Raw genomic sequence first — 14,108 nt, forward strand, 5'->3', positions numbered from 1 at the left:
GTGTGTGTGTGTGTGTGTGTGTGTGTGTGTGTGTGTGTGTGTGTGTGTGTGTGTGTGTGTGTGTGTGTGTACTTTGTTTTGCAGGTCAAAACAGAGCAGATTAGCTGCCTTATGCACTACCTATGTAAAATATAGTGGCTTCTGATGAGAGGATAGATACTGAAGTGTCTCTTAAACAGCTGTTTGGATATTAAACACATTATGGGTTTGAAAGGTTTATTCATTTGTATTTTTATTTTGCTTTCCCCTACTTTTTGCTACATATGTGTACTGTTCCAATGCTGGGTGCTTATATCATATTAAACGTGCCTATTAATGGCCAATGTTGAGGACAGCATCTGTAAAGGTAATCCAATCAAGCTCAGCCTTCCGACTGCTCTAAATGCTCCGTTTCAGGCACTTTTTTCTATTCTCGAGAGTTGAAAACAAAATATGGTCATCGCCAACACACAGCTCAGAGGGGTAGCCAATCACAAGAAGGGAGAATGGCCTTTAAAGGAAATGAGCCACAGGAAGAGCTAAAAAAACCTGCATAAATAAGGCAAATAAATAGGGCAAGAATATCCAAGATTAAAATAGGCAAATAAGCCTAATATTGATTTCACTTTGGTGAAAATTTGCTACCAAGATTCAGGGTGTTGTCCTTTACCCTTAAAACACATACAACAAAAAGCATATTGCCTGGTAAATATACTTTAACACTTACTGCAGCGGCAATTCTCCTAAGTGTTACTTTATACTACAGTCATCATTCCCACTGCTAAGACTTGGCAGATGTTTCTTTTACTTTGCCAGTAAGTAACAATTACAGCTGCCACGGCTAACAGTAACATCTGACTTTGGTATCATTAGCATCTCAAAAGGAGCTAAAATGCTGCTGCTTTTAAGATGAAGGGAAGTGGGCTGGCTACTTTTTTTTGATAGCACAAATGACTTTTCAAAGATTTTAATCTTACAACACAGCAAGAAATAATAAAACATATATAATATATATTTCAAAATGGATGCAGAATTGGGGATGCTAAGCAACAATGTTGCTATTGAGAGCAAATGTACCGCCAGCCCAGGCAAGCACATTTAGAATTGACAGATGGCTCAACCATGACCGCTGAGAGCGGGTCGATTAACAGAGCTCGTGGGCAAGACGGTTTGGGAAGAAATGATGAAACAAAATGAATTTTGGTGATGTGGACTGTATGCAATTATCTGGCCTCCAGACACTCGGGCACGCTTTAGAATATGCAAGACAATCACATTTCTGAAACCCACACAGAAAGACTGTATGTAATGCTTACACAAGAAGTCCTGCCAGCTTTGCAACAGAGAGGAATACCAGCCCACCAAAACGCTGTAACATTCCACACCGTCTGTACAGCCGATTATCTCAGCCGTTATTTTATGCACGCACACATAGCAGAAGGAAATCATGCTGAAGAAAGAGTTATGGTGTAAAACTTGCCCTATGTAGTGGAAAGATGCAATTATTTTTCAAATTAATGGTCTATAACCAAGGAAAACAGAGGAAAGGTGCCGTTAGGTGGGATTTATGGTCTGTCCAAACTGCGTGTTGGATGGTCAGATAGTGTTGCAAATCCCCGCTCCATCCACATTGCTCTAATGTCAGGTAGCTACTGGCTGAGTCGTCCATTATGTGCAACCCTCCGAGACCAAAAATTCACAAGCAACTACCACGCTGTATGGAGATTAAAAAGAAGCTGAGCATTGTCATTCTCTTTGAAGGCTGTTTTGGACTTGTTAATCAAATGTTCAACCAAAGCATAATTAGTGTTATATTTTACTGATGCCATGTCAAGCCACTCCTTCATGAGAGCTGGGTTTTCAGTTCAACTCTCAGCAGGACCATCTGGGAGTGACCAGAAGATGTAATATAATCCAGTCCAGAAGTCACATTAATAAGAAATGAGGCAACAAAACTTTATATCATTAAAAAAAAAAAATGGTAAAAACAGGAGTTAACTGTAATGAACTACTGGCTTATTTTAATATTGTTCATCTTAATTAACATTTTTATTTCTTATGTTTTCTAATTGGTTAAGAATGAGCTTTTATTACTTCTTTGAACATTGTCTGGATGGTTTCTGTGAAGTTATAATACAACTTACAAAACACAGTGTAGTGCATCTACGAACAGCTTTTATGAGTTATAAAGTTATTTATAAAGCCACGAAAAAACAGCTAATTTTAGGCACTAAAATAAATTGGTTAATTAAAACAATTATGGCTTGGTTTAAAACTTACTACTTTAAAACCATCAAAAGTCACAAAGGTATGTGACATCTTGGAATGAGGATGTTATGCTTACTGGTGTCATCAGTATATAACCCTGAGCATCTCTTGTAAGCTCTACATAACTCAAGTACAACATGCAATCAAGAATGAATTACCTTTCATTAAACAAAGTTATGATGAAAATAAACAGATGTTTTGACATTACTTTTGATTAGTGAACATTATTAAAGATCATTTCATTGTTTTGATTCATTAACACTAACTATACAAATCAACTATTAACTGATCACTTATCAATGTAGTTGTTGGTAAAAAAGAAAAATGAGACTTTTCACCACAATTTGAGCTCTTTTTGTGTGTTGACAAATTTCTGATTACAAGATGCGAAACTGCGGAAGAAGAGAGGACTTAAATGTTAAACAACAGGTAGCTAGCTAACAAAAGCTAGCCAGCTGACAGATATCTGATGTCTTGTCAAGAGATTAATATGTGAACACCCTTTCAGTTCTTCCATCTCTGCTTAGAGTGATGACTAAAGAGGATCAGTAATATGGTAAAGCATCTGTTACTGGAAGTTCATGTAGTGGCTTTAAGACCTATTATTGAAAATGTTGTGAGGCAACCTGCACAGGCTGAACACACAGCTTACCTGGATCCCGTCCAGCAGTTTGCTCATGCACCAGAAGCTGTCAGCCTCAATATTCCTCAGAGCCTCTTCCTGGAGACTGGACACGTCAAAGTTTTCCACTTCCTCCTCTGGAGAAGACAAAATGAGAACAACGACAGAGCGTAAAGAATTTGCTGCTTATGGGAAAGAGACTGACAGATAAAAAGACAGTGAGACGGGCCAAAGAAAAAGAAGGGAAGTTTAAAAAAAGACAACAGGAGAAAACGGGAGAATTCAGGGGAGAGATATGGCGAGCAATGCCAGGTTCCCAGCACAGCATGGGCTCTGCCATAAGCCTGTCACCATAAACCCTGACAGGGGAACAATACAGCCATAGGTGCATGGGGAGGACTAATTCAATAGGGAGAGTAGGAGCAGGAAAGAGGTAAGTGGGTGGGTTACGAAAGATGTAAGGAAATGAACGAAGACGCTGACAAATTGGAGCAAAGGTATGAAAGGGGGGATGAAGCAGTGAAGACGGTGTGGAAGGATGTAGGAAGACACTAAAAAGAGGCCTATTAGAGCAGCCTAATGATTATCATCTTTGAACAGCGGTTCAACCTTTCCCGTGGCTTCTTTGAACATTTCGAAAATATTACAGAGTTTGTGCACAAAGGACAATTTGTGCTTTTCATGTTGCAGACAGCATGAATGTATTTAACATATTTTTTCCAGAAAAAATAGTTTTACTAGTCAAATTCATGCCAATAACTTGGTATTTGAAAGGAGTTAGACCTTTCAATCTTTTATCTTAGCTGTGCGTCTATCCTAAATGTACCATTTTTAAACAGTTCAGTATTTATTGATGGATTCAGGGTTTTCACATGACCTTTGATGTAAACTCCTACTGCAGTGAGTTCAAAGGGAGCTGTGAAAAGCAAGGTGAAGGAGGTCAGGCGAGCTGAAAGACAAACAGTCTGCACATAAGTAAAGCAGAATTATGTTTGGAGATATATTTTTAAACACACTGCAGGGCTGAACAAAAGAAACGATTCCTAAGCTGCGAGCACGCCGAGTCCCCAGTCATCTCCAGTGGGTGACTTCAACGATGGGTGTCATCAGATGTCATTAACGGCAGTAGTGTGTGACGGACTGCAGGGGCTCTGACGGGCTTCTGACAAGCCACTGACAGCCAGTGGAGAGGAGATGGGACGAGACTGATTAACAATGATCTACAGAGAGAAAAGAATGAGCGAGAGAGGGAGACAGAGAGAGGGAGAGAGAGAAAAAGAGCAAAGGCAAAGACAGTGTGTGTGTGTGTGTGTGTGTGTGTGTGTGTGTGTGTGTGATGTGTGTGTGTGTGTGTGTGTGGTCATATAACCAAAACACTGGTCTACGTATTTGTGTGAGTTCCTATTAAACACTCAAATACACACACACACACACACAAACACACACACACACACACACACACACACACACACACGCAGGTCCTGCCAGCTCTGCCTGGTATCCTTGGCAACCTCAGTGGAATGTTGTCAAGGTTGTAATGAGCATGCTCCGTCTGACAGACAGACAGACGGACAGGGAGCTGGCTTTGGGCCAGGGCTACAAAGCTGCTAACAACTACGCTGCATGCTCGTGTGTGTGTGTGTACTGTCTCATTTGTCTTGTCTGCTTAAAGTCAGGTAAGGATGGACAGAATGTAGAGCGAGAGGCTATGCTTCCTTCATTTCAGTGAGGTCTTTCATCCCATTACATCAGGACATGTCAACGTGTCCAGTAGCACAGAAATCTAATTTTGTTCACACGGCTACCAGATCTTTAATACCAGATATGAAAGTCGTCAGAGGCTTTTTTTTCTGATTAGATGACAGTACAGTTTATTTTACTCCAATACTTATAATGCAAAAAAAAGAAAAAGAAAAGAAAGAAAAGAGAGAGGAGACGTACTACAGCCAGAGGGCAGACATAGCAGTCATTATTTGTGCAAACATACAGAGATATAATCTCATAAAATCCCATTTTTGGCAAGAGATCAAAAAGAAAGAAAGAAAGAGAGACAGAAAGTAAATCAGCAATGAGAAGTGTAAACATATCGAGAGAGGAAGAGGTCACCCACTGAGGAAATGTTACCACTCTGAGACATCTGATGAGATGAGAACTCAACATTTTTCCTCAGCTTAAATTGAGGCCACGGCAGAAGTCAACTACAATCAACTGGACCTAAACACAGAGTATGAGCAGCTGTTATAACAGAGCAAAAGTACGCAACTTTACATCGTCTACAGCGATGCAAGAAACAATAACTTTAACACAAACTCTCTAAAGAGGGAACACTGCACAGACAGATGTTACTTACGGCTGGGTAATATGGCTAAGTGCCACTAATCCTAAAGTAAGTAATTTAAACAAATACATCAGAAACTTCACCTTTCTTGTGATATCTGGTTTTAAATTCCACAGAAAGAAAATCAGCGAACCTAAATGAACCAAACCCGATGACGGGGAGCCACAGAGGTGAGGATAATATATGCTGGTGGATCATCAGGGAGCACGGTTTGTAGACTAGTTTAATTTTATCAACGGAAATTATTCATGCATTGGCACTGCTTTTCAGCAGCAACAGATGGAACACCAACCATTAAAAAAAGTTTGCCAGTCATTTAGCAACCGCTGGTTTGTTTGGTTTTTTTTGTCAAAGACACAAATCTGTAACCAGATGACACACAACACGACACAACTACAACTGCTGCTTTGAACTGCAATTTCCAGGTTAATTATTCAAGACGCTGAATTCTGAAGAAGACAGACTCTTAAATTAGGTAGCAAAGCAACCGAGACAAAGGCAAACAGACGAGACAAACACCCAGCGATAAGACTAAGGTGATATATCCCCTCATATTTCCAACATCACATCACATTTGTTATGACTCTCAGAATTCTAAGTGCAGGCCTGTTATGTAAAAATTACACAACTGGGGAAAGCATTATGCTGGTTTTGTGCAGCTGGGACAGCACGGGGAGTGATCTCAGAACAGCAAAAATGTGCGATCTTTGTGTAAAAATGGCTGACGATGTTACAGCACAGGCATCTTCTTGGGCTGCAGCAGTTCTGAGCAGTGACAATATTAAACCTGTAGCTGAAAGGCTCACCGGTACTTGCATGGTGTCACTGCTGATTATAACAAGCTGATGAAAGCTCCACTGCTTTAGTATTCTGAGAGTCCCTGAGTATCCCAAAGCCTCAAATCAGTCTTTGTCGTGGCTAAGGTCTATTTGTAGTAGACAAACCTCGACTCTATGAGGGGCAGCTTCAGGTAGTGTGGCGGTTGTACTGGAACTGGGCATAGTTCATCAGAATAGCAAGAACACAGAAAAGTGCAGGCAAAGAGGAAAGAGGAGCAGTGCAGCAGGAGTACACTGAGGACTCAGTGTGGCTCTATCACAGGGCTACACTGCCCCACATGGATGAATGCTAAACAGCAGCCAAACCTCAGGTCATTTAATCAGTTTTATTGTCAGGTAGTCCAGACAGCTCTTTTTGTTCAGTGTTGAAAAGATAAAAGAATCAAAGCTGTGAGCTAAATGTCAGATTATTTAAAAATCTGTAGCTGCCTCACTTGATCTGCCTTCACAGTAGCAGCAGTGTGTTTTGCTAACACTGGAAATACAACGCAGATGGGGGGGAAAAATGAAGAGGAGGACCATTAGGCCACCTTTAACAGGTAACAGACTGTAACAGTTGACCTGTCATCAAAAGACGGTTTTGCTAATCACTTTCATAGGATCCATGCCTCAGTGGAAATTCCTTTAAGAAACTCTCTTGGTGATTACCCCGGGAGCTTTTCCTTCACACCAAGGACCAGCTGACAATACATGTCTGGGACATGATCCGTGTCTCTGAAGAAATGTTTCACAAATAAGAGCCAGGGGAATTTTTTGGAAGTTCAGGCCTCAGTGAACTTCACATCAGTGACTGAGGGTTTTGGCTGCTTTAGTCCTGTGTGAGTCCTGCCTGCACAATAATCTTTTGCCAAATAGTATTCTCAAGTTCTTCAGAGGCAGAGTGTCAGCTGGTAAAAGAGCAGGTCTGACATTCACCTTGGTAGGAGATTAGAACTAGTTTGATACAGCCAACTCAATGAAACACAGTGGCAGTGTACACAGAGAAAACTGGCATTTTGTGATCAGACTGGCAGAGCAGCACAGCGCACACAGACTGCAGACTTGGCGGCCCGGCCAAGGAGCCGGCACACAAAACTGCACACGCACAAAACAAACTTACACGACAATAAAAGTGATTACAGAGCAGTAATTGCTCTACAACTGGAGACCATTTTGTGAGGGGATAACACAAGCCACAACGGGGAGTTATTAATCCATAAAGTTGAATTACTACCGTGATGTACAAAATAACCACCTGATGGTTTTATAATATTAAGAAATTTAAGTGAAACTGTATCCTAACGAGACTCAGTTATTGCAAAAAAGTGTTTTGTGAGGTCAGAGTAACTTCAGTCTCAAAACACACTGACTAATGTCGATGTCAGTAATAACAGAAGAGCTTCTGGGGGAAGGCCTGGGGTGTAGCCAGTAGATAATTGGGCCAGGATTTCCTCTGGTTATCTGACCTGCAGGTAAGCAACTACTTGTGCACCTGTCAGAAGGACTAAAATCAGACTACAAATGGAAACCAGACAGCTTCAGGTGCTAAAAAGTAATCTCTACCTACAGATTCTGAATATTCATATGGTAGAAGGTCTACCATTGCTAGCTGCGACCCAATAAAATGCTGTTTAAGCATTCTTTGGGAAAGTCTTCCACAGCAGGAACGTGGTTTGTCAATCAGCTGAGAAGGCTCAAGGCTGGAAGTGTTGGGGCTAAGTAGCAAGCAACAACCAAACCTTTGTAGACTCCTAAATGAGCCCCCCGATATGCTGAAATATGATCATTATTAATCCAGTGTGGGCCACTCAGGCAAAGCCTGGCTTCAACAGCACATTTTGTACCAATTCCCCTCGAGGCTTTTATGAAATGTCACATTAGCGACGCTAACAGCTGACTATCAAAACCCGATCACTCAGTCCCAGTGAACAGCTGTGTCAAATTTCAAGGAATTCCTTAAAAAGGTGTTATGTACACAAACACTGTCTTTTATGTGTTGACCGTTTGGGATGCACAGTCAACACATAAAAACATAATGTGTCGGGCCCTGGCTGTCAGCGAGGCAGAGACATAATGTTTGAAAGGAAAGTGATACTCGGGCATAAAGACACAGTTATGGCCGGACATGTTTCATTTAGCATTCTAAACTGAATGACACCCATCAACCCAAAGCTGGGTGATGCCCACGCACATAAATCCTCTCACACAGGCTCTTAACCTCTCGTGCATCAGTTTCTTTTTTCTCTACTCTCCCTCCTCCCTCGTTCTCTGAACCTCTCGTAGCACAGACGTTTGACACCTCTTCTGTTGCTTCCATTCCTCTCCGAGCTGTCGCCCCGACTCGCTCTTTCACCCCCTCCCAACTCTCCACCACTACTGGCCCAACAGCCAGTTTCCTGCCAGGCCCCAGGGCTCATTTCCTGTTTGTCCTGGCGCAGGGGGCAACTTGTCCAGAGAGACCAACTGCTTGGTTGCTGCCAGCTGTGAGCACTTGGCACAGCTTGGCATGCTGAGCTGGGTTACACCTCCAGAGACTGAGTGCAGGCACCTACATACACAAACGCGTGCACGCGCGCAAGCACACACGACGGTGCTGCCATCTGCCCTCTACAACTACGGGCCACAAGGTAACGTGATGTAAGATGATAAACGAGCCAGTTTAGCCTGATGTAATCACAAAGACAGTGTGTGTGCCGAGTGAGAGAGCGGGTACGTGTCCATGTAGACAGCAATTGGCAATAAAAAACAGTCCCGTTTGACAACCTTCTGCTGGTTCAGATTAATTACAAGCAAACCTGAGTTTTGTTTGGCCAAAGAGAGATAAAACCCAATTGGCTTTAATGAGATTTCAACACCCAAAGCTTACAATATCACATAAAGTGCTGCAGTCATTATTTATCATTTACAGCACTGGTTTGAGGTTCAATCTAATGAACCTAATGGTTTACAATTTGGATGCTGAATCCAAACATGTCACAATCCACTTTTCACCCTCAGAATGACACCCCAGTGACACCGACGAAAGGCTTCGAACTAAAAAAGCCACACCTTAGCTGCAAGTTAGACTGATGATTGTTCAAAGTCCCTGCCTGTCACTGACACCTCCCCCAACTGTCACTTTGGCTCTAGCAACAACAACAAAAAAACAAAAACCCTGCGACTTCTTCTCTGTGGCACAATTAGTCTGATAACAATGTTGTTAACGAGAAGAGAACATTTTACAGAGGTGCGATTCATACTGCTAGATAATTAAGAAGAGTGTCACCCCGGAAAACCTGATAGTCTCACCTTAGTGTGAGCAAACACACATACAGACACGCATACGCACAAAATCACCGGAGATAATAAAATTATGGCAGTGTGTGATGAGAAGATATGAAAACAGACAGCTGGAGGTGAAGGAAGAGTGAACAGGTCGAAGTGATATGAGCTGAGGTAAACAGAGGAGTGATTAATTGAATAAATTAAATAATTTATTATAAATAAATTAACAAACTATGATTTTCGGGAGGGTTAGGAGGCATAGAAATTTATCTGAAGTCAATAAGAAGTCGTCCACTGGCTTAATTTTTTGGGTTCTTAGAAGTTACAATATTTTTTCTTCAAAGTACACTACTAAGCTTAGTGAAAGCGCTGAACTTCAGCCTCACCAATGATAAGATGAATCTACACAATCACTTAACAATGTTCTCATCTTCCCACTATCTGCACTGTAAGCCCTGTGTCCATATATCAACCAGCAGCCCCCAAAGCTCTTGGCAAGATAATCTAAGTCCTTGACATCAAATGGAATACAGCTATTAATACCATATCTGCCTATGTGTGCACACATAATGATCCACTTTGCCGGGGGTAAGATGGTGTCTTGTATGAGAAAGCTTAAAGTGTTTAACGTTGAGCAAGCGTCACATTAACTGTTTCTACTGCTGTCTCTGTACACGCTACAAACCTACAAGCCCTGCCCAATACCAGCGCTCCGCCAGCCCTGTGGCGCATTTCTATAGCACAGATGTGTGTGTGAATCAACAGGCGCGCAGCTGGCGACATATTCCACAGTCGTGTAACCATGGTAATGCCAGAGAGACGCAACATTGGCTGGGGTGAGGTTTGTGCTTTCCGCCACAGTGTTCTAATTCCACAATAATAGCATATGGTTGGTGGTGGTGGTGGTGTAGGTGGAGGGGTGGTGGTAGTAACGGGGACGGGCGATCAATAGCACAAATCATAGCTGAGGCGACACAATGGTTCCTGGTAGGGCTTACAATTCGCACACTCTGCAAGCGTTGTTACGTGGCAGGCAATTTTATTAAGAAAGCAAAGAAAGGTTTGCCAAACAATACACATCAATTTGTCTCTTAAATCACCCAGATTTGCATTGTTTTAGTGAGTTCTACCAAAATTACTGGTTGGATAATCACTATTGTTGCTGCTTAGAGGTGTAATCAACAAATTTGCACATGAAAAGTCCAATTCAGCTTGTAAAGTCAGCTTCTATTAAAGGGAAAAATATCCTGATCATTTCCCAAGGGTGAAGTTTTTTGGAAAAAAAAAACTTTTAAAATTCAGGAAGGCTTTTTTGTGTTGTGTGGGTTTTTTAAAGGGGTAGTTCTTTTATGAGGAAGACACAGCCTAATTAAAGGCAATTTTAAGATGCACAAGACAAATTTTCACCATTTTTGTTTTTTTTAATTTCTTACGTGACTCGATGAACTGCAATATTAGAATCTCTTGTACGTCATGCAGTATAGTTTTTTTCAAAAAGGACTTGAAAAGTTGTCCTACTTTTCTCTTTGTTTGTTTATTCATTCATTTATTTATTTATATATATGTGCACAAAACCCATTAATAACATAAAAGGAAATGTCTCGTACCAGATTTAGCTATGAGGTCATTTCCATCTGCAGTTTCTGGGCAGAAAAAAAGGTAAAATACTGTTAAAATTGATCAGCAAAAGCACAAGATAACAGACTACAATTTCAAATTGCAAACTTCTAGGATTTACAGTTGTTGCTGTTTCAGACTATGATAAGTAAAACATAAACTGGTTAATCATATTTATGTCCCACCAATCAGAAAAATGAAATGCTGCCTTTCCCTGAGCCACACTGAGAAGTAATTAGAGATGAGAATAATGCAACTAAAGCATTGTTATATTTATACTTTATATTTATTATAAATTGCATGTACATTTTGGATTTGAACACATTTCAAAACATGCAACAAGGGTATAATTACCACTGTGTTGCATCACCTGGCCTCTAACAACAGTCTGTAAGATTTTGGCAACTGAGGAGTGCTTCTGAAAGCAAAAGGTTTTTTCATTCTTGTTTGATAAAGGAATTTCAAACGCTCAACAGTTTGGGGCCAAATGTTATGTGCCAAATGTTTTTAATGGGTGCCGGTTTAGCACACAGACACTTTTCTTCTGAGGCATCCTGTTGCAGTAAGTGCAGAGCGTGGCTTGGCGCTGTCTTGCTTCATCTGGGTGGCAGCATATGTTGCTCCAAAAGGAGAATATATCATTCAGCTTTAATGGTACCTTCACAGATGTAGAATTCACCAATACAATGTGCACTAATGCACTCTCACACCATCAGGGATGCTGGCTATGAACCTCGCACTAATAACAACCCTAATGGTCCCTTTACTCTTTAGCCCATAGACCATTTTAAGCATTTCTATTTTTTTCTTTGCATAACAGATTTTTAATCACACTGATTTTATTACAATTTTGCTATTTGCTATTTACCCAGGCAAAACTATATGAATGCCTTTATACCCTTGTGTTTTTTATGTTTTCAACGATGTCACACCATTTTTATTTGACCAGCTATTAACATTTTTTTTTATTATCATTATTTTTACATAATGTACTTTTATAACCACTGCCCTGTATCTATAAGCAGGGTACGTGTAATAAGTCATACTTTCATGTAAAAAAAAAAAAAAAAAGTCTTTAATGTAACCAACAGGTGCAGAGAAAAAAAAAGAATCTCTACTTCTGCTTAATTTGGGCTGCCTGCTTTTACAAACACATGAACATTACTTGATTGGATAAAATGTCCAATCCACTCAAGGCATAGTAAATGTGCCTGCCTAATGTGTGATTTGGGAAAGTTTCATGACATGTAATTGAAGGATCAGTCCATTAAGTCATTAGTGTGTGTAATCTGTGGCCTTTGTTTAGGGGGAAAAAACAGAAGAGAAACAGACTTTCCGAGGGGCAGCAGACACAATTAAACACGCAGCAGCAGACACAAAGCCAAAACACCCAAAATATGTAAATGCCCTGCGCTGCATAGACAAACATCTGTGCTGATACACACAAGTAGGATTTAACTTAACACCATTTTGGGACCGGGGGGGGGGGGTTTGCCTCTGCACACTACCACACTGGATTTTAAAACAAAATCTGTCTCGTATAATATTCACTTGTATTCACATGTCTTCAGACCTCACATTGAGATTTGCAGTGAAGATATCGAAAGCACACTAGGATTCAACTCCAGATCTTGTGATTGGACAGTGAACTGTCCAATCACTTTTGCACCTCTGAAAATGGAGGACTATGCTGTAGCTTGCACAAGTTTGCACAGTGATCACATCTTGATTTTTTTGATTTTAAATCCTCTGTATTGATGAGTAAAGAAAAAAATATCCTCAATGAGCGGTGCCATTTCCAAACACTTACGTTAGTGTGTTCATGTTAAAATGCAACTGTGTGTGCATGTTTGCCTGTATGCGTCTCCACACATGGTCATGATGCAATCGAAAACACCACGCACCACCAGCAGCAGCATGGTAAGATGACTGTTTCAATTGCCTCCAATTGCATCAGGTCAAGCAGAATGCGTCTTTGCTGGTGACAGAATGATAAAACAGATTTTCTTTTCTTTGTCCCCCTATCACACAGCTGACACGAGAAATAGAGACTCGGCAAGATCTAAAGATTCTCAGCTAGGAGAACTTCAATTTATGGCTTTTTATAGTCAAGTAATTAAGTTAATCTAAAAATATTCAATAACCCCTGCGATTATTCACAGAAGATAAATCATTTTTTGACAGAACTATTTCTCTGGATCATTTAGGAGCTCTATTGCTTTTTATCTGGAGCGATGAGAGAATCTCTGATTATAAAGGGAAGTAAGATGAGGCCGGATGCAGATGAAAGCGCAGCTATTGATTTTCAGCTTTATATATCCTACTGTTGAACGACGACAATGGCCTGTCTGATTGCGCTGATCATTTCCAAACAGCAGGTCAAGACGTGTCACTCTCACAACATTTAGAAACATCAAATGTGGCTATTATAGCGCTTGATGAGTAACTCCCGGATACTCTTCGTTCATTTCATCCATATTATATTTATATTTCTCGTCTCTACCTGCTGACTTTTTTGTGGAACAGACACAAAGTTATGTCCTTAAAGTTATGTTGTTTTTGCTTTGAAGGAGAACATTTCCTGTTTGCTTCGCTCTTTTCAAAGTTTTACTCCGGCTTGGAGAGTGGTTGGAAAGTATTCCCAGACTATTCAGCAGCTTCCAAGCAGGCAACTGGCAACTGCAATCACAAAGAGGTTTTTAGAGGTTTTTGCAGCTAACTTTCAGCAACTACTCACCAACAAGCTGGGGAATACAAATCTTCCCCTAGTGAGCGCACATTGCCAAGTTTTCTGACTGGTCTCTAGGTCTGATACCGGGCAAGAGAAAATGTACACTCTGGACAGGTTGATGGTGACAATCCTACTAGTCCTCCTTAAAAAAAAACAACAACAACTCAAAAACCCTGACCCTTTCTTTTGCTGACACATTGACACACACAAATAACCACCTGGGCACTTCAATTTATGGCTTATATGAAAGTTCCATATGACCACTTTAAGGGTATAGAAGTAGAAAATAAATGCAAAGTGGCTGCTACTGCCACAATCAACCGTGGTCTTGTCTAGCAGACAAGACCACGCTTGATTGAGAATGAAAGAGAGACATTTAATCAGACAGAGAAAGAGATAGAGCACCAAAAACAAATGGTTGATTCTATTTCTGCCAGTCCAAATGCTATTACCCAGCCCTAGAAACATGGT

General features: G+C 40.8%; 1 protein-coding gene across 3 annotated transcripts in view; it reads right to left on the minus strand.

Moving 5' to 3' along the window:
- tbc1d22a (TBC1 domain family, member 22a) overlaps positions 1-14,108 on the minus strand; it is a 158,461-nt gene that overhangs the window by 66,635 nt on the left and 77,718 nt on the right. For all 3 annotated transcript variants that reach the window (XM_005915698.3, XM_005915699.3, XM_042217849.1), the window contains one exon: positions 2,900-3,006. In XM_005915698.3, coding sequence (XP_005915760.1) covers positions 2,900-3,006 — 107 coding nt within the window. The remainder of the gene's footprint in view (positions 1-2,899; positions 3,007-14,108) is intronic.

Source organism: Haplochromis burtoni, unplaced genomic scaffold (genome assembly GCF_018398535.1).
Source record: "Haplochromis burtoni strain Fernald_Lab_line unplaced genomic scaffold, NCSU_Asbu1 Contig_14, whole genome shotgun sequence".
Classification (NCBI taxonomy): domain Eukaryota; kingdom Metazoa; phylum Chordata; class Actinopteri; order Cichliformes; family Cichlidae; genus Haplochromis; species Haplochromis burtoni.